Source organism: Electrophorus electricus, chromosome 17, assembly GCF_013358815.1.
Source record: "Electrophorus electricus isolate fEleEle1 chromosome 17, fEleEle1.pri, whole genome shotgun sequence".
Taxonomy (NCBI): domain Eukaryota; kingdom Metazoa; phylum Chordata; class Actinopteri; order Gymnotiformes; family Gymnotidae; genus Electrophorus; species Electrophorus electricus.
This window is the reverse complement of record NC_049551.1, coordinates 4,236,797-4,259,211: the sequence shown is the minus strand read 5'-3', so window position 1 is coordinate 4,259,211 and position 22,415 is coordinate 4,236,797. Positions and strand designations below refer to the sequence as shown.

At 46.0% G+C, this 22,415-nt stretch overlaps 1 protein-coding gene across 7 annotated transcripts; it reads left to right on the top strand.

The window, feature by feature from the left end:
• The first annotated feature begins 685 nt into the window (after positions 1-685).
• synj1 (synaptojanin 1) lies at positions 686-21,263 on the top strand. Of its 7 annotated transcripts, none has more exons than XM_035535627.1 (31): positions 686-773; positions 1,967-2,120; positions 2,348-2,434; positions 2,874-3,141; positions 3,609-3,834; positions 4,052-4,135; positions 5,791-5,852; positions 7,026-7,122; positions 7,304-7,479; positions 7,705-7,786; positions 8,968-9,120; positions 9,932-10,097; positions 10,757-10,780; positions 11,159-11,350; positions 11,481-11,565; positions 11,758-11,898; positions 12,216-12,408; positions 12,674-12,832; positions 13,239-13,395; positions 13,481-13,598; positions 14,001-14,213; positions 14,509-14,587; positions 14,832-14,994; positions 15,339-15,524; positions 15,660-15,791; positions 16,726-16,764; positions 17,485-17,516; positions 17,687-17,876; positions 18,037-18,350; positions 18,878-18,898; positions 19,750-19,836. In XM_035535627.1, the coding sequence occupies exons 2-30, from the start codon at positions 1,997-1,999 to the stop codon at positions 18,887-18,889; spliced, it is 3,954 nt and encodes a 1,317-aa protein (XP_035391520.1). In that variant the 5' UTR covers positions 686-773; positions 1,967-1,996; the 3' UTR covers positions 18,890-18,898; positions 19,750-19,836. The 7 variants fall into 7 exon arrangements, with proteins under 7 accessions (XP_035391520.1, XP_035391519.1, XP_035391515.1 ...); XM_035535626.1 differs by having other exon boundaries at positions 18,875-18,898; XM_035535622.1 differs by lacking the exon at positions 18,878-18,898 and having other exon boundaries at positions 9,941-10,097; positions 19,750-21,263.
• The last annotated feature ends 1,152 nt before the right edge of the window (positions 21,264-22,415 follow it).

Below are 22,415 nucleotides of genomic sequence, written 5' to 3'. Positions count from 1 at the left end.
CTAAAGTAGCTTAAAGATAGGAGTCGTTTTATCTGCATTATCGGACATAGGGCCATTGCATAGGTATTCATCAGAATTATTTTTTCTCAGAATTTATTTCATTTTATGGGCGAGATTTTCGCAAATAATGTTACGGACGCGTAAAGGTTGGGAAAATCTTCCTCAGGATATAATGGTGTTACAGTGATGCACTTTCCATTTAGCAACATTGGGCCTGAAGCTGTAGGCTGACCTTACGATCGGTAGATGTCGCATTTGTGCAAAGCCACGCTCACGTCTCAACCAGGACGTAGTTGCTCTTTTTATCATTCTTATTGTGGAAATCAGTAAGACGATTATATTATTCTGAATTTTGAAGTACCTGTGAAAACCATGTTTACACTTTAGGCCTATTTATTTACACGATGTTTATTTCATTCATACTATTACTACTAAGAAGAAATTATGTGAAACAAATTTTTCATCAGTGCGCTTTTTGTGCATTCCTCTTGAGCGTGGCCAAACGCAGACCTTACTTGAACATAACTGAGTAACTTACGTCACTTCAAAGGGGGCGGGGTTTATTTGGCGAGTGGGCGGGGTTTTGATAGCTCGCTACCTGGCTCGCGAATCACTGTTGTCATTTTTGTCTGAAAACGTCGCTTGAAAAAAGGGGGCGGGGTTTATTTGGCGAGTGGGCGGGGTATTGATAGCTCGCTACCTGGCTCGCGAATCACTGTTGTCATTTTTGTCTGAATACGACTGTCAACCCGGCAAAGGCACAACATTGACAGGTAGAGGGAGCGTACATTACATTACTTGTTTGCCTTGTACAATGCAAATGAAATGTACTATTAAACGTGTCAGTATGGCAAATCAAGATTGACGTTAAAAAAAAATGTTGCACAGAAATAAAATGGCATAAACGTTAGTAATCCGACCAACGGTTGCTTCGGTAACGTTAGCTATCTTAACTATGCTAACAGCGCCTCAGCGGATTGCCGGAAGATGATGATAGCAGCCGTTAGCCATTTCGATACTTGAAGCTAGCTAGCGTTGGCTGACGCTCGTATGATTCCTATAATACAAATAATTATCTAGTCAGCAAGAGAGATAACTAGCTAACTAAATCTATAGCTGAGGTGGGAAAGTCAACTGAAGGAAACACTGGCTACCTAGCTCGCTAGGTTAGGTGAGCAGCTCGATCCTAGCTCGTCTTACTTGTTCAGTGGGAACTGTTTGATTTTAGATAAGTAAGATAGCCAGCTAGCTATGTTATCTAAAATTTGCCTTACGGTTTATGCTCCTGACTGCTTGCCTTTACATCGAAACGCTGAACCGTAGCGGTGAGCGCTTGGCACTTGCTTCCGTCGTGTTTGTATGCTCTTCCTCATTGCTAACGAGCTAGCTACCATGTCTAGGTTTAATTCCCAGCAGACGTGTCGTTAGAAACATTGTCCGCCTCATACTGGGTCGTTGTGTTGACCAAAGCGGCCACAGCTACCGAGTACTGTGATGGATATCACCAAAGGAGGAAGGGCAATCCCCTTGGTTATATATTTGCACGGTTCTTGCTAATGTTTAGGCTTATTTCAGGCATCTAACATGACATGCAGCTAAAAATAAAATGTAGCTAGTATTAAAAGCTTTGCTGTTTTGTAATAGCTAAGAGGACATTTTCATTGTCAGTAATTTGCTTCATTTCACGCACGTTTATAATAATGTCTGATCGTTTGTGTGTCGTGAGCCTTCTTTCCTCTAGATGCAGTACGCATTAGGTAGGCCCCTGATGCTGTAATATTTAGAGTTGCGCGAACACATTCACAGCCATGAGTAGCACTTAACTGTGTTTGTTTGCATAATAAACATGCGATATAATGTGTTTTAAGAGGGTCGTGTATTTTTCTGCGAACAGCCCATGATAAGCTGTAGCAGATCGAATGCATTAAGGTTGTCATTGTTTTTTGTATATTTGTTTGTTTGCTAGGTCTAAAATAAGTTGTGTCAAACGTCAACCATGGCATTTAGTAAAGGATATCGTATTTATCACAAGCTGGACCCGCCGCCCTACAGCGTGATTGTGGAAACAAGAAATCGTGACGAATGCTTGATGTTCGAGTCTGGAGCTGTCGCGGTTCTGTGTAAGCGAACATCTGCTCGCCGTCTCCGTAGACGTTTGGATGCGATCAATCTCACTGTTATTCACTGCTATTCGTGCATAGCAAACAGCGACTGATTCAGAGGCGGAAAAAATACTGTCGCTGTTGATTTGTTTTAAACAAACGAAGGTGTATGTTAGCAACTCGAGCCCCGTTATCAGTGATAATCGCAGCGTCAACCATTATAACACATTTCCATTCACGTTCAGCGGCAGCAGAAAAGGAGGCTATCAAAAACACATACACCAAGATGCTGGACGCTTATGGCATCCTTGGAGTTCTTCGTCTTAACCTCGGTGAGTGTGCATTCACTGAACAAAAAATATTTTATTGTCTGAGAGAAAATAAGATGTTGAAGTTTCTGCTATTGCCTTTAAAGGTTGTTACCACAACTGAACTAAATCGCAAAACAGATTAAATGAAAGTCTTTTATCTCTCCAAAGATATTTTGACTTCTTTTTTCACATTAAAGTGAGTTAAAGAGTGTGGGTTTGGAATCTTAGCACACACACAAGATTTTTAATTAAGAAGTCTTCCATTGGTGGTACAGACCTATAAAATTACTCTAACTCACTGCTAGTCATTGCTGCAGTTGGCACTGCAGAGTTTTGGTCTGAGGTACTTTGCATTGTAAATATAGAAAAATTTAACTGCTCTGCACAATTCAGATTTGCCTTCCTGTTGCACAAATTGAGATCTTCCTTTTGTTCTTTCTGTGGCCCTTTCCATCACTAGGGGACTCCATGCTGCACAGTTTGGTGGTGGTGACTGGGTGTAGCTCCGTGGGAAAGGTGCAGGACTCGGAGGTCTTCCGGGTCACAGCCACAGAGTTTGTGTCCCTGAAGAATGACCCGACTGATGAAGACAGGATCTCTGAGGTGCGGAAGGTGTTGAACTCTGGGAGCTTTTACTTCGCCTGGTCCTCTACGGGAGTGAGCCTGGACCTCAGCCTGAATGCACACCGCAGGATCAGAGAAGAGACATCAGATAATCGCTTCTTCTGGTGAGCTGACTGCTTCTGCATTGTACGTTTCAAGTCGCAGCAGCAAATAAGAAATGCTTTTTGTACCATTCAACACAATGTGTAGTGTTTGTAAACACTAAATGCATTGTTTTGAATGGTACATGCAAATGGTGTTTGTTTTCTGTTTGAATTCTATCTGTGTACCTGGACAGTGTTTTTTCTCCAGAACTTTCCATGGTGTCTTACATGGCCTCTCACAAATTCCCAAGCCTCAGCAAAAATCTCTCATTTACCACAGTTCCAGGAATTAAAATGCAGCTTCCCTCTTTTGCAATTTGTGCCTCAGCTTGCCTAAGTACAACCGTGCAGGAAACAGTGCCTGCTGATGCAGCTCAGTCCCTGCAGAAACTGCCACGTCACCTACTACTCGTAGGAGGTAGGAATAAGAAAAGCCTGTATTCCATCTGCATGACGGCGCATATGTGCAATGTTTGTGTCTGAATCAGGAACCAGTCCCTGCACCTGCACCTGAAGCACTACGGGGTGAACTGCGACAACTGGCTGCTGAGGCTCATGTGCGGCGGCGTGGAAATCCGCACCATCTATGCGGGTCACAAGCAGGCCAAGGCTTGCGTCATCTCCCGCCTCAGCTCAGAGAGGGCGGGCACGCGCTTCAACGTCCGAGGCACCAACGACGACGGCCAGGTGGCCAACTTTGTGGAAACCGAACAGGTGGACCCCCTTTGTTTGGCACCTCCTTCGGCGCAAAACCACTCATAGGCTTCCTGCGATGGCAGGGCTGGGGTTTAACTTTATGATGCTGAGGTAGCTGGGTCTGGAAGTCTGGCCAGATTTTGGAGGCTGGATGACCTTGCCAAGTTGTGTTGAGCATATTTTTAAAACTAGTGACTTGTTTAACCTGTTTAAAAACGACCTTTTTCATGTGCAGGTCATATTCCTTGACAACAAAGTGTCATCCTTCATTCAAATCCGTGGATCAATACCTTTATTCTGGGAGCAGCCAGGCATACAGGTAAGCTCAGGCAGTATTTGCATGGCTCTACCTTCTCATGTTTCCGTCTCCATCAGGAAAAGGATTTCTGAACTTGCAACCAAAGGAACTCTTTTAAAGCTACTTGGTTACCCAGCCAAGTTGAAGTCAGTCAGATTTGTCCATGTTGTCAGGAACGTTCTGTCCTGGTTGTTGTGGCAATGTTTTCTTTTTTTTCCGCCTGAAACAAAGCCCCCAATTCAGGTGTGAACAGGAAAGAGGCAGAGCGCCACCTGCTGGCTGCAAGGTTCAGTTCCCCATCAGATCTGGTGGCAGGTGCCTTTTGTTTGCACTGGGAGGCCATTGTGCAGTGGCACTGGTGCACAAGCTGCAGGGAAGCAGCCCGAGCGTCAGATGGCAATTGAAAAAAAATTTGTTTTACTGTAGTCCACGATGTTGGCTTGAAAGCTCCTGTCAGCGAATGATGTACCACGAGTTGTATATTAAAAGCAAGCATCTGATGTGTTTTCCCACGAAGCAGCGTGATGTTGGAGATACTCTAGAGGTGGCGGCTGAGATCACGTTAAATATTTATGGGTGAGTTCTGTGTACAGACAGGAGCTTGGGTGGGTATGGACCACACCCACTGCACCACTAGAGAGAACTCACTCCCTAAAGACTTCTTTAGCTTCAGAGTTAAAATAGAAATGTAGGGAGAATTAATACATGTATTTAGGGATTCTAATGATTTTTTTGAACGTGGCATGGAGCAATGTGGGAGACAGTAATGAGCTATAGAATGATTTAGTTAATTGTGATAATGCATATTTCCTTACAGTTTGGCTTTTGTAGTCTTGTGTAGTTTATTGGAACAGGTGTTATGGCTCTTTCGTGCTTTTAGACTGATATGAGATCAGGGATTGGTTCAACTTTGTTTTACATATTGACTATTTATTGTTGTTTTTGAATGACAAACACAGCCTTCCCATTCCGGTCCAGAAGAAACTGCTTCCCTCTTGGACCCTTTATAGTAGAGAATGGCCTGTGAGAACATTCTCACACTTCACCACCTGAGATAAGGCTGACACACTTAAGCTTACAGAAAACAGAATATTTAAGACCGAAAACAGTAATCGGAACAGTATGGCTGGGAAAGTGACTATGTTGCTGTGTATTCCTGTGGAACTGTCAATATTTGGGTATATATTATTAAATTTAAATATTATTTTAAGAAGGATTTTGGAAGGTGTTATTACTTATTCATTGCCTTGGGCTAGTATTAGGAAGCTCTGGTTTACTAAAACCTGAGTTGTGGCCTAGTGAACTAGTTGGTAGACTTCTGAATAGGAGGGGAAATATTTGCTATGTGTGCGTCTTGGTGCTTGATGTGTTCCAGGCCCTAGTGATGTCACGTTGTATGCTTTATCTCTGTTTGTCAGCTTCAGCAGGGTGTTGCAATGGTGAAGGATGACTTCTTCCTGCTGAAAGTATCTGATTCATACCTACCATAGTCTAGTAATAGCCATACTCTGAGAGTTAATTTGTCTTTCATTTTTATTTTTTTTCTTTCTCTTTACATTTTTCTCTCTCTTTCTCTCTCTCACCACTGCCTTCTGTCTTTCTTTCCCTATATTAAACATGTTGTGTCATGACTCTCTCCTTCTCCCTCTCTCTCCCTCCTCCCCCTGCATGAGAAGGTCGGTTCCCATCGTGTCAGGCTGTCCCGTGGCTTCGAGGCCAACGCACCAGCTTTTGAGAGGTAATTAAACTGCGCTGCCCCCTGCTGGCTCACCATCCACCATTCAGCTGCTCATGGCAGGTCTCCAGTATCACCACAGCATTCTGGAAAGGCCTCCGGCTCTGATGAGCACAATGTGGCATGCTTGCGCAGTCCTGCCTCTGCTGATCCTGCCTCCACAGCGCCCACAAGGCCACGCCGCGTCCGCGCCCCCCTCTCTGGCACGGCGGCCGGATGTCCTGTCCCAGCTGCTGCAACGTGCTAGTGTGTGGTGGCAGCAAATGCTGATCGAACACTCGTTTAAAGTGTGGCAGGTGCCCTCCTGCCTGTTCATGGCCCCCAGCCTGAACGGCACCAAGTTGATATGGATGATGATATAGCATAGTTAAGGTCAAGAGGATTGTGGGAAGACCCTTCCTCTGGCACAGTGAGGATATTGCAAGGCTGTTTAGTGTGCACTGATAGATCAGCCATCCACAACAGCTGATCTGAGAACAGTCTGTTGTTTTGCTCTTTTTAACGGTTAGATTGAGGATTTTGCTTGTCATATAATCCTAGATCAGGGGTTTTTGCTTATTTTTCAGTGGAAGTTAAAGAAATGTGCGAGGCGCCGTTCTCCCTCTCTCCTTATCCATGCTCACAGAGACGACAGGAGCCCTTGCTTTATTCATGAGTCACTGCACTAATCCCTGGAGTGCTGAGCTACCCAGAGATGAAGTCAGGAGAAGCCTTAGACGCAGTGCACTCATCCGCCTCTGTCCTCATCCCACTTCACTGCTCTCAACATCCACCATCATCTCTCACTTCTTAGGGTCCTAGAACTATCCTTACCCCCCCCCCCCACACACACACACACACTCACTGACGTATTTCATTCAAATGCAACTTTTCACTCATGGCTAAGTGCAACTGTAAATGCAGCAGCTTTAGTCTCAGCGCTGATGGCGCGCAGCAGACCAGTGGTTCTCAGTCCCAGTCCAAAGGACCTTGTGCCTTGACTGTGGATCTTGGCCTTTCTCCATGCTCTACCACAGCAGAATAAGCCAGACTCTCACGTGCAGTTAGCAGGGTCCAAAACTGCCGCAGCAGGCTGTGAATTTGGCTCGGCTCACGCAACGTGCCCTCTGTCTGTGCTCACGTCTGCCCTGCTTTGGCTGTGTCAGTGCTGAGCTCACACGTGACCTCACCTTGCAGGCACTTCGTGGCCCTGAAAAGGCTCTACGGCAAACAGGTGATCATTAACCTGCTGGGCATGAAGGAGGGGGAGCACATGCTGAGCAAAGCCTTCCAGGTTTGTTCTTGCTTTTCCTCGTCCTCCACACTCATATAACTCATTTTAATAAACTGACACCGATGATCAGTTTGTTCTTCACACATTTGGAATTCTAATGTGGCAGCTGTTTTAGAGTTTTTCCACTAGAGCGGGAAGAATCGAGGTGCGTGGCTGACATGTCCGTCTGGGCCTTCCACAGAGTCACCTGAAGGCCTCGGACCATGCCAACACCGTGAAGATGGTCAACTTTGACTATCACCAAATGGTGAAAGGAGGGAAGACGGACAAGCTGTCGAGCGTTCTGAAGCCGCAGGTCAACAAGTTCCTGGAAGAGTGCGGCTTCTTCTATTACTCCGTTGACGCTGGCATTCAGAGGTGGGGCCCTCCTCTCTCGTGCAGCTTTTTCCTCCATTGTTTAAGCAAGTTCTTCTTCTTCTTTTCCTCCTCCTTCTCCTCTTTTTTCCCCCTCAGGCTTTCTTTTGACATTCTGTCTTTTCATGGTAAAAGCTTTTCTGTAGTCCGAGTGCATGCCTTGACACAGCTCATGGCTCGCTGTCTCTTAATCCGTAACGTGTGCCTTGCCATCTCCTTCCGCTCTAGATGTCAGACTGGGACACTTCGACTCAACTGCCTAGACTGCCTGGACAGAACAAACAGTGTCCAAGCCTTCTTTGCTCTTGAGGTTTGTACTTATTTACAATGTGTTTATAATGGTACTCCTATGTGTTATTATGCATGCCTCCTCTTTCCAGAAGTACAGTATTTAATGTCCCTGCTACACAAATGACACAGCAGTACCTCCCGCTTATACCGGGTGATGATGGCTTGCTGCAGCGCATGTGCAAAGACTTGAGGGTTATAAAATTTTGGATGTCAAAACATTTTCTTAATTTAAACCAAAATAAATTAACAGAATTGTTGTTGGTTAAGCGGATACTGCCTGAGTGGTAGCCAAATGTCGTGATTCAGCTTTTAACTTTGAGAAGCAGACAAATATAGTTGCGCGGGCTGGCTTCTTTCAGCTGCGAAATACAGCAAAGCCTAAAGGCCTACCGTCTCTTAAGGACCTGGAAACAGGCATTCACGCTTCCATCTTTTCTCCGATCGCCTACTCCTACTCGCTCAGCTTGCCTGTTTGCCAGTCCAGTCCGTCAGACCCGCAGCTGATGCAAAATGCAGCTGCAAGGCTATTGACGCGTACCGAGAGAGGGAGAGAATTACACCTATACGCGCCTGCCCGCACTGGCTGCCATTCAGATATGGAAGTGAAGGCAAGGCTTTATTGTTTGTTTGTAAAGCCCAGCATGGCATGGTTCCAGGTTCGGCCTCTGACCTCCTCTGGCTCCATTCTTCCTCTCTAGCCAGATGCTTTTAGCTGCTCACTGCTTTCAGCTGAGGTGTAAAGGTGACCGAGCTTTTTCAGTCACTGCCCCAAGACTTGGGAACAGTCTCTCGGTTTTTATCAAACATTTTCCCAAAATGGACATTTTTAATAAAATTCAAAAACTTTTTTTTTTCTCTCAGGCAGTTGAATCCATCCAGGAATCATGTTTCCAGTCGTCTAATCATCTCCTCTGTTGCTGTATACTACTGTTCAGTTTACATGTCCTCGGTTATCACGAGTGCCGTTTGTTTTCTGGTTTCATTTACCTCTATTTTTACTTTTTTTCCCCTTTTGTAAGTTTTTATTGAGCAGCACTTTGGCTGATACTTGTGATTTAAATAAACTCTATGCATAAAGCCAACTTCATCTTGGCTGTGGCGCTGTACAACAATCCAAACCCCCCTGGGTTACACTATAGCCACTGGAGATGAAGATGAAAGAATTGCGTTGTTTTTCTTCTTTCCGTCTGCGGTGTTCAGATGCTTCCCCAGCAGCTGGAGGCTATGAGCCTTACAGAGAAACCCCAGCTGGTGGCCCGCTTTCAGGAGGTCTTCCGCACCATGTGGTCACTCAACGGAGACTCCATCAGCAAGATCTATGCTGGCACAGGGGCTCTGGATGGCAAGGCTAAGGTACGCTAACCCCTTGTGGAAACTGCAGGGGGCGGGGCTTTTCTGCATGGTCTGTTGCTGAGACGTGTATGGAAGGTGTTCCAAGTGAATTTTTAAACTATAATCAGGACCTTTTTATTTTCCTTTTTTTACTGTCTTCACTCACACAGTATTTAACATGTGGGACTGTTGTAAAGACAGCATTGGTCAATAATCATTCCCTGAAAAGTGTAGAACATTCTAAAGTGTGATTTCAGCTAAGAAGTAAAGATGGCACTATGAGAACCAAATGTCCACTCATTTTAATCTGATTTACACCTACATGGACACAAATATCAGATTATTAAAAGGTCCTGATTGTAACTTTAATTGTAATTGTGTTTCTATACACCTCCGGATCCGTTTCTTAACTCTTGCCTCTGTGTGCTATCATCCTCCGCTTTCCTCTGGCATCTGATCTCCCTGTCTGGTAAGTGGACAAGTCGGCCCTTCGGGACCCGAGTATCTGTGCCCTGTGTCTGTGTGTTGCCCTGCTGTCTTTTCTGTACCTCGGAGGGAGAGGGATTCTTCTGGCCGCACTGTCAGAAATGGTTTTGGCCTGTATTCATATCACTACATAGTGAGTGAACTGATGTAGTGAGTGAATCAGTGAACTGATCCACTTCTATGTTACTGATCACGTGAACAGCCAAATACATGTAAACACAAGTGGGTTTTCATTCCCTTGGGTGTATGGAATTAGACATGCGCTTCTGTGGCATTTTAACGTGGACGTGCGCTACATTTCGGCCACTGACCGGCGACTGATCCCCGTGCTGGTGTCACTCGGCAGGGGGCGAAGCTGAAGGATGGAGCACGCTCCGTCACCAGGACCATCCAGAACAACTTTTTTGACACCTCCAAGCAGGAGGCCATCGACATCCTGAGGCTGGGCAGCACTCTGAACAGCGACCTGGCGGATAAAGCCCGCGCCCTGCTCACCACCAGCAGTCTCTACGGTACAGAGCTGAGCCGTACCTGGGGTGTGGGGCGGTACAGAGAATGCAGGGCAGACTTGGGCTGAAACAGCTTTGCTTTATCACTTATCTGCCTGCTGGGTTTGTTTGTTTTTGTTTTTTTCCTTCTTTTCCATTTCCCTGGACATTATGTCTGAAAAATGATGCTTGCGTCTCTGCCTACTGTAATTGTGATATGGTCTGCACTTAATATAACTCTGCTAAAAATAGGCCCACATCATTTTAATACCAGATGATGGTGAGTACAGGGGCAAAGTGTTTTTTTTCACAATGGGAAGAAACTATATTTACACACTTGCTGTTTTGTTATAGCCAATATTCTGCATGTCTAAAAATTATATTACAAATGGGTAAAAGTGACAGCTAGAAGATCGGGCTGAGCCGTGGTGGGTGTGTTGTAGCTGCCTGATTCCTTCACTCAGAGCAGAATTACACAAGGGAGTTTCCCCACGCCGGCACGCTAATCTGCCTGCCTCAGTGGCCCCAGGCAGAAGGTTAGTTCATGATTAGTGCATGATTAGTGCCGGAACAGCGTGCTAATGTTATCTGCCTTTCAGGCTAACTGCTAACCTTGCTACCTGTCTCCCTGTGTGTGTGTGTGTGTGTGTCTCTCTCTCTTTCCTTACTGCTTACATGGTTAGTCTCTGAGCCCATTTTGCAATCAGGTACAGTATGTGCGGCACACTCATGTGCCTCATTATGTGGGTTTTATTTTTTTGTGTGTTTTGTTGTCTTATGCTTGAGTGCTGTATTATCTGTTTAATTCTGTTTTTATGGTCATTTCATTTTTATCATTCTTTCTGAGAAAGCTCTACTTGTTGGAACACATGTTGAAACTTGTGCAGCCATATTTGAAGCTGTTTCATCATGCTTCACTTTCCTTCATTCAGAAATGTCTTGTTTCACATGTCCTATCATTTGAAAAACATCTTGTGTCCCTGCCCCATTTCACTTATCATTCGATTTGTAGTACAGGCTTTCGGCATTGTGGGAGTTTGAGTCTGTGGTGCCTGACCATGCTGGTGTCGTTCATGTCATTCCAGCGGCTCCCAGGGTGCTCCTGGGCATGTGCCAGAACCACCACAAGTACACCAGACCCAAGAAGATCCGCGTGTGCGTGGGCACGTGGAACGTCAACGGCGGCAAGCAGTTCCGCAGCATCGCCTTCCGCAACCAGACGCTGAACGACTGGCTGCTGGACGCTCCCAAAAACGCCAGCCTCCCCGAGTTCCAGGGTGAGCCACCTCTCTCGCCAGCCGCTTGTTTTTAGTTATGCATCGCATTAACCATGTGAGGGCTGGAGTAGTTTTCCTGTGGACTGAATGATCCGCTGTAAGCTCTGCTAACATTCAACTTGCCTCGCAGACAGCAGGGCCCACCCTGCTGACATCTTCGCCATCGGCTTTGAGGAAATGGTGGAGCTGAATGCTGGCAACATAGTCAGTGCAAGGTAACAACAAAAGTTGACAACCACAAAACATTTTCTTTTCAGTAACAGACAAATGTTTTGCCCTCTGGCCATAGAAACCTCCAAAGAATCCTGCCTGGATGGTAAGCTGAAACGTGATAGTCACTCTATTATGGGAGCCTTTGTCGTGGTTTGTGTTAACGATGAACCGATCATATGCGTCGGCCCTCGCAGCACCACCAATCAGAAGCTGTGGGCGGCAGAGCTACAGAAGAACATCTCGCGGGATCATAAGTACGTGCTGCTGGCGTCCGAGCAGCTGGTGGGGGTCTGCCTCTTCGTCTTTGTTCGGCCCCAGCATGCCCCGTTCATCCGGTACACCTGCACAGTGCTCTGCCACACCTGCCCCTTACTTCCCTTAACTGGTTAAGAATGTAGCCTTGTGTTTAGATGTTACTACAAAGTGTTTCCATGTTGACACGTAGTGGTTGCAGTGTATGACAATCTTACATTATTAACAGTTATAACAATATAACAATATAATTATTCTAAAGCAATATCCTGTGTATTACATTGCTTTATGAGAATAATAAATCATTTGTATTTGTGTTTCAGTTTCAGGCTTTAGAATTTAGGTATATATTAGATTGAATGAAGATACTGAATGTGTATGCATCTTTACTTGCCACCAGAGATGTTGCTGTGGACACAGTCAAGACTGGCATGGGGGGAGCCACAGGAAACAAAGGGGGCGTGGCTATCCGCATGCTCTTCCACACCACCAGCATCTGCTTCGTGTGCTCGCATTTTGCTGCTGGCCAGTCACAGGTCAAAGAGAGAAACGATGACTACAATGAGATCACCCGCAAGCTCTCGTTCCCCATGGTAACCAGAGAAGCAAACGGTCTCATGTGATACATAGGCTTGGCCGTTTGAATTTACATATTTGTGAAGTGCTTCACAAATTTTAATAGCATGCGGCTGATAAATACTAATTTTAAATAATGATTCAGTCTAGTGTCAATTATCCAAAAAGGCATCTGGGGGAAAAAATCACATTTAAAATAAGCCATTAATCACTTTAATGATTAAACTGCGTAATTGCACTGCGTAATTGCAGTGATTCATATCTCAACCTTCTCACTCCCAGGGTCGTCTGCTCTACTCCCATGATTATGTGTTCTGGTGTGGTGACTTCAACTATCGTATCAGCCTGCCCAACGAGGAGGTCAAAGAGCTGATCAGGCAGCAGAACTGGGACAGCCTTATTGCTGGGGACCAGCTGGTAGAGCAAAAGAATGCAGGCCTGGTATAACCTCATACTGCCTCCAATTTCACCACCCTACTCGCCTTTTTTCTCATATATATATGTGTGTGTGTGTGTGTGTGTGTGTGTGTGTGTGTGTGTGTGTGTGTGTGCAGACACACACACAATACCACTCAGGTTTGGACACATCTTATCATTCAATGTTTTTTTTTTTTCTTTATTTTATCGATTGAGAGAATGCCAAGAGTGTGCAAAGCAAAAGGGGCAGAATCTGTAGTATAAAACATATTCTGATTTGTTTAACACTGCATAATACCATATGCATTCGTTCATTGTTTTGATGCCGTCAGTGTTATAGTGTTTAGTCTGTCTCTTGTTTAGAATTTATGAACGAACTAAACTAAAAGCTTTGTTTTCAAATGCACCTAAATCCCCCCTCCCCTTTCAGATATTCAAGAATTTCATTGAAGGAAAGCTGGACTTTGCTCCTACCTACAAGTACGACCTCTTCTCTGATGACTACGACACGAGCGAGAAGTGCCGCACACCTGCCTGGACCGACCGTGTGCTCTGGAGGAGGAGGAAGTGGAACTTCCAGAAAACTGGTGGGCCTGCGCTTCAGTTCCAAGCCCTTTCCTTCCACGCCCTTCGACAAGCAGGACTAACTCTTGTGCCTGTGTGTCCATGCAGCAGAGGAGATGGATCTAAATGTCGTAGGAGCGCCATTAGATGAGGAAGATGAACACCTGTGGAGCCCTGGAGATCTGAAGTACTATGGCAGAGCAGAGCTGAAGACCTCAGACCACAGGTAGAACATGCCCCTAGTACTTAAACACAGAGCCACAGCCCTGTTATGAGCTCATTTATGGGTGTATTGTGTAACATGTCGTCGTTTTAAGCATTCCGAAATGTTTTGACTTTTGAGAACACTCGTGTGAGAGTGTCCTGGACGTTTGTGCTTGAATATTTTAGGTGCTTCTTTTAGGCTGCCATGTTCTGAAGCAGATGTTCATTCATTGGCCCCTTTCTGTTTATTATAGCTACATTCAAGAACGTAGCAAGATTTTCGTTCGGAGCTTTCCAGGCAGAGACCCAGTCCAAGAGAGAACCACACAGCTTAATCTACTCCAACACTGGGCTTGATCTGTCCTGAACCATTCATTGGAACTGGTCTTAATTTTGGTGCCTCACGTCCCTGTGCCTCTTCTAGGCCGGTGGTTGCCATCATAGACGTGGACGTCCTGGAGGTGGATCCCGAAGTGCGCCACCAGGTATACAAAGACGTAATCGCCCTGCAAGGCCCGCCCGATGGCACCATCCTGGTCTCGCTCGGCGCCTCCGGACCCAGTGACTACTTTGACGATGCCCTCATCGACGAGCTGCTGGACAAGTTTGCCAGCTTCGGCGAGGTCATCCTCATCAGGTAAGAAGTCCCCTGTGCCGGCAGGGCAGGATCCAGACAGTCTGACCCAGTCGGAGGCCACTGGCTTTGATTCCAGCTGATAGCATTGTGCCACTGGCCCTGAGCTCTTGAGCGAGATGTTCACTGTGCCAGGCTGCCAAAGGTGGAGCGGAAGTCACTTTTGGTGTTATTAACCAGTAAACAATGTTTGATAATACAGAAAGGAACTGGGAGTATTCCTGTAGCTCTGCAGTGATTGTGTGGCCACATTGGTTTTCTGTTGTTTTCTTCTGAAGTCTGTTTCCCCGCACAACAGGTTTGTGGAGGAGAAGATGTGGGTGACGTTTTTGGAAGGGTACTCTGCACTAGCTGCCCTGTCCCTCAGTGGATCTACTGTAAGGAACTGGATTTGAGTTTTTCCATTCATCTGCATGTTGAAACCTGCACCGCTTATTTTGTCTGCAGTGATGCTGGTGGCATCTATAAGTTTACTGCCTTGGGACCAGGCATGTCACTTCAGTTTCTCTATGGGGATTAAATTTGCCCGTGCAAAACCATTCATGAATCTCTAATGTTTGGACAGCAAAACAGAGCCAAGCTGATTTGGTCCATCGCTAATTATTCTTGCTGTGTGTCCAGGTAATGGGGAAGACCATAGACATCTGTCTGAAGAGCCCCGACTGGATCAGAAGTCTGGAGGAGGAGATGAGCGTGGAGAGGATCTGCGGAAACATCCCCATGTCGGGCAGCTCCACGCTGCTCGCCGAGGACACCGACATGGGAGACGAGTTCGACATGGAGGGTGCGTGTCTTATGATGGCCTTGGAATTTTCTTGGAATACTGAACGTGGCGGGATGCAGAAGAGTGGGATATGGACTGTGGGGGCTTCAAGGTTTTACAGAGCGCCATTCAAATGACATGCAAACTTTCGGCAAAGCCGTTTTAAAATGTCTGTTGATTAAAAAGGAGTTTTGTTTGTTTTCATGCTTCTGTTTTTTATGATGCTGTAAGAATTTAAGTGGAATATCATTTGAGTAATCTCATTAACATGTCATTTAACCTTTTTTTAAAAATATTTATTTATTTATATATATTTTTTTAATTTCGGGTCAAAAGTCACATGTGGCCATGGTGTCTTTCTGAAGGTGACGTAGACGAGGAGGTGGAGGACATAGTCCCGCAACACCTGCAGCCTGGTCTGGGCATGGGGCCAGGCAGTTCACCTGCTGCCTCGCCTCGCACCAGCCCTTGCCCGTCCCCGACCCACGGCGAGCCCCCGCTGCCCATTCGGCCAAGCAGGATGCCCCCTCGCACGGCCGCCCCGCCCCAAGGTAACACCCACGCACACACTCAAAGTTTAGGGGTGCCACTCCTGTGCTGAGCGCGCGGCTCAGACACCCCGTCTGCCCTGCTGCATGGTGATGTCTACACTGGTGAGTATGATGATCAATTATTGTTCTCAATAGGTTCTCCCATGGACAATCAGGGAGTTGGAGTCCCCCCTCCTCAAGGCGTGGAGCCTAAACGGCTTCCGCCGCCACGGCCCAACGCACCCCCGGCCAGGCCTGCTCCACCCCAGCGCCCTCCACCCCCATCAGGTACGGCTGCCGCTTGATCAGTCTGCTGCGTGGTAGAGCTATTCAAAGCCACTTCCCCAGGGGTTTCACCTGTGGCGTCCTCTTCTTTGGTCCTGCTTTACAGACAAAACACAGCGCTCCGCCACATCTAATACCAAACCTGCTTTTCATACATTTGTTACATTTATTTGTTATTATCCTTAGATTGCTTCTAAAGGTAGTTGGAAGCTTACACCTGCTTGTGGAGGGTCAGAAGGAGATGCTGTATCTATATCTGCAGTAACCTGGTGTTATCAGAGCACTCCTGGTTTCCCACAGGGGTTTACTAGTTTGTGGGGGGGGGTTTCATCTTCTTTCAGCAGCAACTTAGCATAGCTAGAGGAATGGACTGTAGCTGGCTTCATTTTGAAGACTTCTCTGGAAGTTGCCTGTCATCAAATATTCACTTGTATTCTGAGTATATTCACCATTGGGCTGGATGTTATCACTGTAAAACCACTGAAGATATTCTTTCATGTTTTATCAGCTTGTTTCTTATTATGGAATAACATGAATTCTTGCAGACATTTCGGACCTATATGATTTGCATGATACGAAAGTAATCGCCAAAAACAATAATGTAGGTTCTTTTGAGAAGCTTCCCTACTGCGCCCTCTTCCGTTGGGCTATGCATTATTAACTGTTCATACACTTCTGAATGCACTGAGAACCTAATTTGCTTTTCAGATGATTCGTAGCTGTAATGCATGTACTCGTTCATTCTGTGGCCACAAGTTCTTAGATGAGGTGTGATGATGTAGGTAGATCATTGCATCTCCTTCTGAGCTAAAACCTGGATAGGCACGTTAGGCACATCACTGCTTGACAAGGAGCTTCCTCAGAAGTCAAAAGTATTGTAATTACTGCACTGAAACTGTGACTAATAGTGGCTCACTTCCTCCTGCATGCTGCAAAGGACAAAAAAGCCCCGCTTTAGCCAGAGCAGATATTGCTGGTGAGTATCGGTGTAATGCCGTTCATTATGTATTGCTTTGGCATGTAAAGAAAGCGTTCCAGACTTGCATGTCTCAGTGGCATGTTCTGCAGCTAGCACGCCACAGCTGTGGAGAGGGGCTTTAATGTAGCCTGCCACAGCTGCGGAGAAGGACTTTAATGTAGCCGTCTGCTGCGTTGCCCCTCCCAGCCTGGCCACGGGCACTGACAGGCATTTCCTGGCTTGCCTGTTCAGGGCACCTCTCTCATTGAAGTCTCTTGGGAAGGCAAGTGTGGGTGTGGTCCAAACCACAGCCCTGCAGTCAGACCCAACAAACAGATTTGCTATCAGTCCAGGCAGACTTGGTGGCAGGCATGTGGCTTGGCCCCCTGCTGACCAGGAAGAGATGAGTCATTATGAAAGCTGAACTTGGAAGCAAGAAGAAAGGAAGAGGAGGAAGGTTGGGACAGGAGAGAGCTTGACCTGAGATGTTTCTGCATGATTCAGTGACTCAGATGTTTGCTTTCAAACTTCAAACACCTCCTTAAGGCGTCCAGCACATTACAGGAAGTGCTGATCTGTCAGCTTTCGCAGTGGCTCAGACCCGGTTTTGGTGTTTTGATGTTTACACCGCGGGAGGGCAGTGCAGAGAAACCTACTGGTGGTAGTGAGAACAAAGTCATGAAACACTGAGCAAATGAGAAAATGTGCACTTTTAACTGTAAGAATTTTGTTTTTCAGGACGAGGCCAAGCTGCAGGAGTCTCACGCCAGGTGGGTAAACTTTCAAGAAGGCCATGTATAATTAAATAATATATTGATGACCTACTGACATATACACTTTTAAAGTAGATGTGGTTATGCATCTCCTGCCTTAATGTGGGTTATTTCAGCCAGACCCAGCCAGGCTGTCTCAGGAAGTCCATTTGATCTTTCTGTTTCAGAACATGCCTCCTAGAGCAGGTGTTATCAGTGTGCCTCCCCAGTCCCGCCCGCCTCCTCCAGCCCACCCCGGGGCTCCACGCCCCGTAGGCGAGGTGCATCCAGGGGCCCCTCGGCCCTCCTCAGACAACCACCCAGGAGCCCCGAGACCCATCCCAGAACCGCAGAGAAAACCATCAGAGCTCCCTCTGGGTAGGAGCACAGCCAAATTACACTCTGTTAATATGACTGCATAGCGTTACCCAGACATTTGCCTTTAAGGACATTGAGAACACAGGCTGTGGTACAAAACGGTAGGTTTTTAACCATCAGTGTAAGTCCCCTGACGGTCTGACCTGTTTCTGAATTTCAGGTCCTCCCCCCTCACTGCCGGGCCCCATCAGGCCCCAGGTGGCCTCTCCCATGCAGGCCCAGGCCACATCCCCCATGCGCCCACAGCCACAGCTGCCCCCGCCCATGGTGCCGCAGCTGCCCCCGCCCATGGTGCCCACATTGGCTGCCCCCCTGCAGCCTCAGCCGGCGGCCCCGCTCGCCGGCGCTGCAGCCCAGCCTCCCCCCCAACCTGGCCTCTCCTCCCCCAAGCCGCCACCCCGCAGTCGCTCCTCCCACGCCCTGCCACCCGATGCCGCCCCTGCTCCCGCCCTGTCTGCTGCTCCTGCTTCTCAGGTTAGTCCTGCACTTGTTTAAAACAATAACTGTTGTAAACACTTTGGTGGTTAGCAGATTTAAAAGAACTTGGGTCCTGGACACATACTAAGTCTGGTTATAGACTGGAGGTGATTTTCAGTAGGTAAAGAACCAGTAGTTTATTTCTAATGAGGTCCAAAATATATAAACCTTTAATATTTAATATTTCTTTAGTCGTTCCATCTACTTAAGTTGTGTAGTCAACTGAGAACAGCATATCAAACATCAGGCACCTTGTATGAGTTTTTCCCTTTTAATATATCATCCCGTGGACAGTGGAATGTCAGTGTTGGAGTAGCTGAGCAGTCCTGCTCTGGATGGTCTGCACAAAACAGTTCCAGGCTGGTTCCAAGTCACCACAAATCCGCCCTTTTAACGTGTGACTTCAGAGCCATGTTGGGATGGGTGGCTTTTGTCTTAGTTCAGCTTTGCAACTGTCTCCACCAGTAATATTGCTTACTTTTGTTGATGCGTGTGTGTGTTTTATCTCTCTCTCTCTAAAGCAGGAGCAATCCTGAGTTTGACAGGTATTTCATGCCAGTTCTGACCTCAGTTTTGGCTTCACAGAATCATAGTCCTGTGTCACAGTATATGCTCATACATTATAGAGATCTCCATCTTCTAATTGCTTTTCCCTTATTCATGTTTCAGTTGGCTGTTTTTATTTATTGGTGGCTTTTAATTATTTTAGTAGTAATGACAGTATATACGTGTTTGGAAAAACTTACCTTGAACCACTGAATTACTATTTTAGTCATATAATACATATAACTAAAAACTAGTTTTAGAGATGGTTCAAGGAAAGTTTCCCCTATTTTTTGTTTGTCTTTTAAATGGGTTCTGTTGTCATTTTGAACATCCCCTACCACACAAAACTGAACGTTGTGATTTGTCGAGGGTTTACCTCAGTTCATAATGTATGAGGCTTAGGGTCACTTCTCTTTTGGAAACCAAAAGGAAGCTTCATAACTCTAATAACATCAATGCCTCATAACTCTAATGCTGTATGTAACATGACTGACTATACTGTACTGTTTAAAACGTTCTATAATACATTCCGAGGTTCTCAGACTAGTCCACAGGAATGTCTGCCAGTCCAGGATTTTCAGTGCCTTCCAGCTCCACATACACATGACCTGGTCACTTGGCCAATGGTTGATTTATTAATCCGTGGACTGGTTGAGTAGCCCCTTGGACTGAATTCTGAACCTCCTCCTTAAATGGCCATTTACTATTCCAGTCAGCCAAACAGTTAGCATTGTTTTACAAACAAGAATTGTCATTTAGTTAGAATTTTTAACTTCATATTTCTGCAGGCCTACATTTTTTCCACTGGTGCTTAATTGTAATTGGTTTTTTGTGTACTCTCTCCCTGCAGACCAACGTGATGAACGGAATCCAAAGAGAAGCACAATGGAAACCCAACCCTTTCGACTCTTTAACCTCTGACCTCTTCTCCTCCACCTCCTGGCTGAACTCCCAGCCTCTGACACGTCATGCCTCCCTCCACACCTCTTCATCATCCTCTTCCTCTTCTGCCTTGTCCACCTCCTTGTCTGTGGATTCCACATCCCTGTTTCCCCAGCAGAGCCTGGCTCTGACCCCAGCCCCCGGCACCACACCCTCTTTACTGGCCCTTCCGCTGCCCTCGCGCAGCCGCTCGCAGGAGACCCTGCGCGCCTCCCCCAACCCCTTCCTGTTGGACCTCCAGCCCCGGCCCAGCAGCGCCAACCCGTTCACCGGCGACCTGTCCGTGCCGCAACGCCGTTCACTCACACCCGACCTCCACGCCCTGCAGCAGGTCCAGGTGACTGAGACGAGCCCCCAGCGAGCTACGCTCGTCCTGGGCCACAGTGCCACGCTACCCCCCTCCTTCTCCAGCGCGCCGGCATTGGCTCAGCCAAGGAATGCCAAGACGTGGGTCACCTTTGAAGATGATTGGGACTTAGCCATATCGGGAAAAGCACCAGCAGCGGTGACGATGACGGGGTGTCCCCTCCAGCCTCGGCACTGTGACCCAAGTGTCCAGCAGCCCCAGAGCAACGTCCACAGGTCCACCTCCAACGGCAGCTGGGCAGCCCCTTCCACCGCTGCGTTCCTAGCACTGCCCCCTCCCATCCCGACCAGGACTAACCCCAGTGCTGCACCAAGGAACCCCATAATCCCCAGCACTACCAATGATTTCATGGAACGATGATGATACAAAGTATAATGTTCGACTGAGGAATATGTGGAAAACTGGAGAAACATAATTCTGTATTTACATGTATGATTTGTGCTATTTCTGAAGTGTAGTCCCTCTAAAATAGATCTTTCGATCACTCTCTAACCCAGAGCAGAACCATGTTGAACTCAACGCAGTTCTCTTATGCTAGAATAATAATTGGCAAAGGACTGGTGCATGTATCAATACCCATATTTGAATACATACACATGCACACAACTGTGAAATACTGTGCAATATATAAGCATCCCCTGGCCAGATGCTTCTTATCAAATGCATTAACTATTATGCAGATTTATGACCGTATATCATGCAGCATTTCAATCCTGAGCTGCAAAATGGTAAATGTCTCTCTAGGAACACGCTATGTGGTGTTTTGCACAACTTTAGTTTCTGTGGAATCTTCAGTGGAAATAGCCATTCCCTGCTAGTCCTTTTTAACATGGCCCCTGTTTTAATGAAAACAGCTACATAATTGGGGATTCTGTGATTCTTTATCGGGACTTCTCATTAAGAATGTTTCTTCAGTTTTAATGTTTGTTTATATCACCTAATATGATGGCAAGGATAAATCATGTTGCTTACTTGGATGTGTGTGATCAGACAGGCTGTTTTTCTGTATTCTCTTTTATGTCTAGACTGATGTGCTTAAGTAAATAAGTTGTGAATATATGTATCATATAGCCTTTATTGTGATCTTATATGTTTTCAGTATGAAAAATGTAAAGTAGTGTGAAATGTGTACATATATATTCCTTCAACATATATATATATATATATATATTATATATATTATATATAATCTATATATATATATATATATATATATCTCTCTCTCACAAACACACACACACACACACACATACATACATGCCATACCCGTTTTGCACTGAAAAGCTCTATCCTTTAGGTCTTCAAATGTACTTTGAAACCAGAGTTGTGGGTTTTTAGGTTTATGGGGGAGAGTGCATATCTATTTTTATTGGCATGAGGGCTGTGTTTGACTCCAAACCACAAGTCCAAACCTTTTGACATTTACTGAACATGCTTGTTGTAGTGATTCCTGGCATCGGTTGTGGCTTCCACACCGAGGGGACCTTGGTCATAGCATGAAGCTATGTGCTCCTGTTGCAGTTCTCATTTCTCTGTGAGTTGGTGCATCACTTTGCTGTAGATTCAGTGGAAATTTCTTCTTCTCAATTAATATGTATTTTTCTGTGGGGAAATACTGTGCTCTGTCTTGGTCGGTGCTGTCTGTCTTTATATGTGCGCTATGAGTGAGTGAATGTCTGTGTGTATGCAGTTGTATCTTTATGCTGTCGGGCTGAGGGGCTAGTGTTTTTGTACAGTATCCCCTCTCCTGGTTTAGACTGAATCAGCCAGCGTTTTGAAAACATGCAGAATGCCTTTAAGCATGTTGAATCACGCACAGAAGGAAAATAAACCAATTTCAGTTTCATCTCCCTCAATTCTGTAGCACTAAACTGTGCTCCTTATATCCTCTTGGTACCCAGGGTTGTTGATGACCGTCACTGTATGAAAAATGTATCCACTTAAAGAGAAGGCTGGGGGGCTATCTCTATACAGTGCATTCCCTACTGTATTGCTCTGTTTTCCTCTTGCTCTCAGGCACTGATATTTACTTGGTATTTGGTTATGATGAATATGTCTGTGTTGGTGTTCTTTCATTTGTGCAGTGCTCATTATGCCACATTCATTCTTTGCTAAAGTTTACCATATGTATGTTGGTACCGCTGTGATTACGATATTATACTTTATATATGGGTTCGTACCTCTGGGATCACAATATTGTACTTCAC

Bases quoted from the DNA above. Each gene is read 5' to 3' on its own strand.
- synj1 (XM_035535621.1), top strand. From the start codon at position 1,997: ATGGCATTTAGTAAAGGATATCGTATTTATCACAAGCTGGACCCGCCG. The intron at 7,480-7,704 runs GTGGGGCCCTCC...CTTCCGCTCTAG, and splicing joins GTTGACGCTGGCATTCAGAG to ATGTCAGACTGGGACACTTC. The intron at 12,833-13,238 runs GTATAACCTCAT...CTCCCCTTTCAG, and splicing joins AGCAAAAGAATGCAGGCCTG to ATATTCAAGAATTTCATTGA.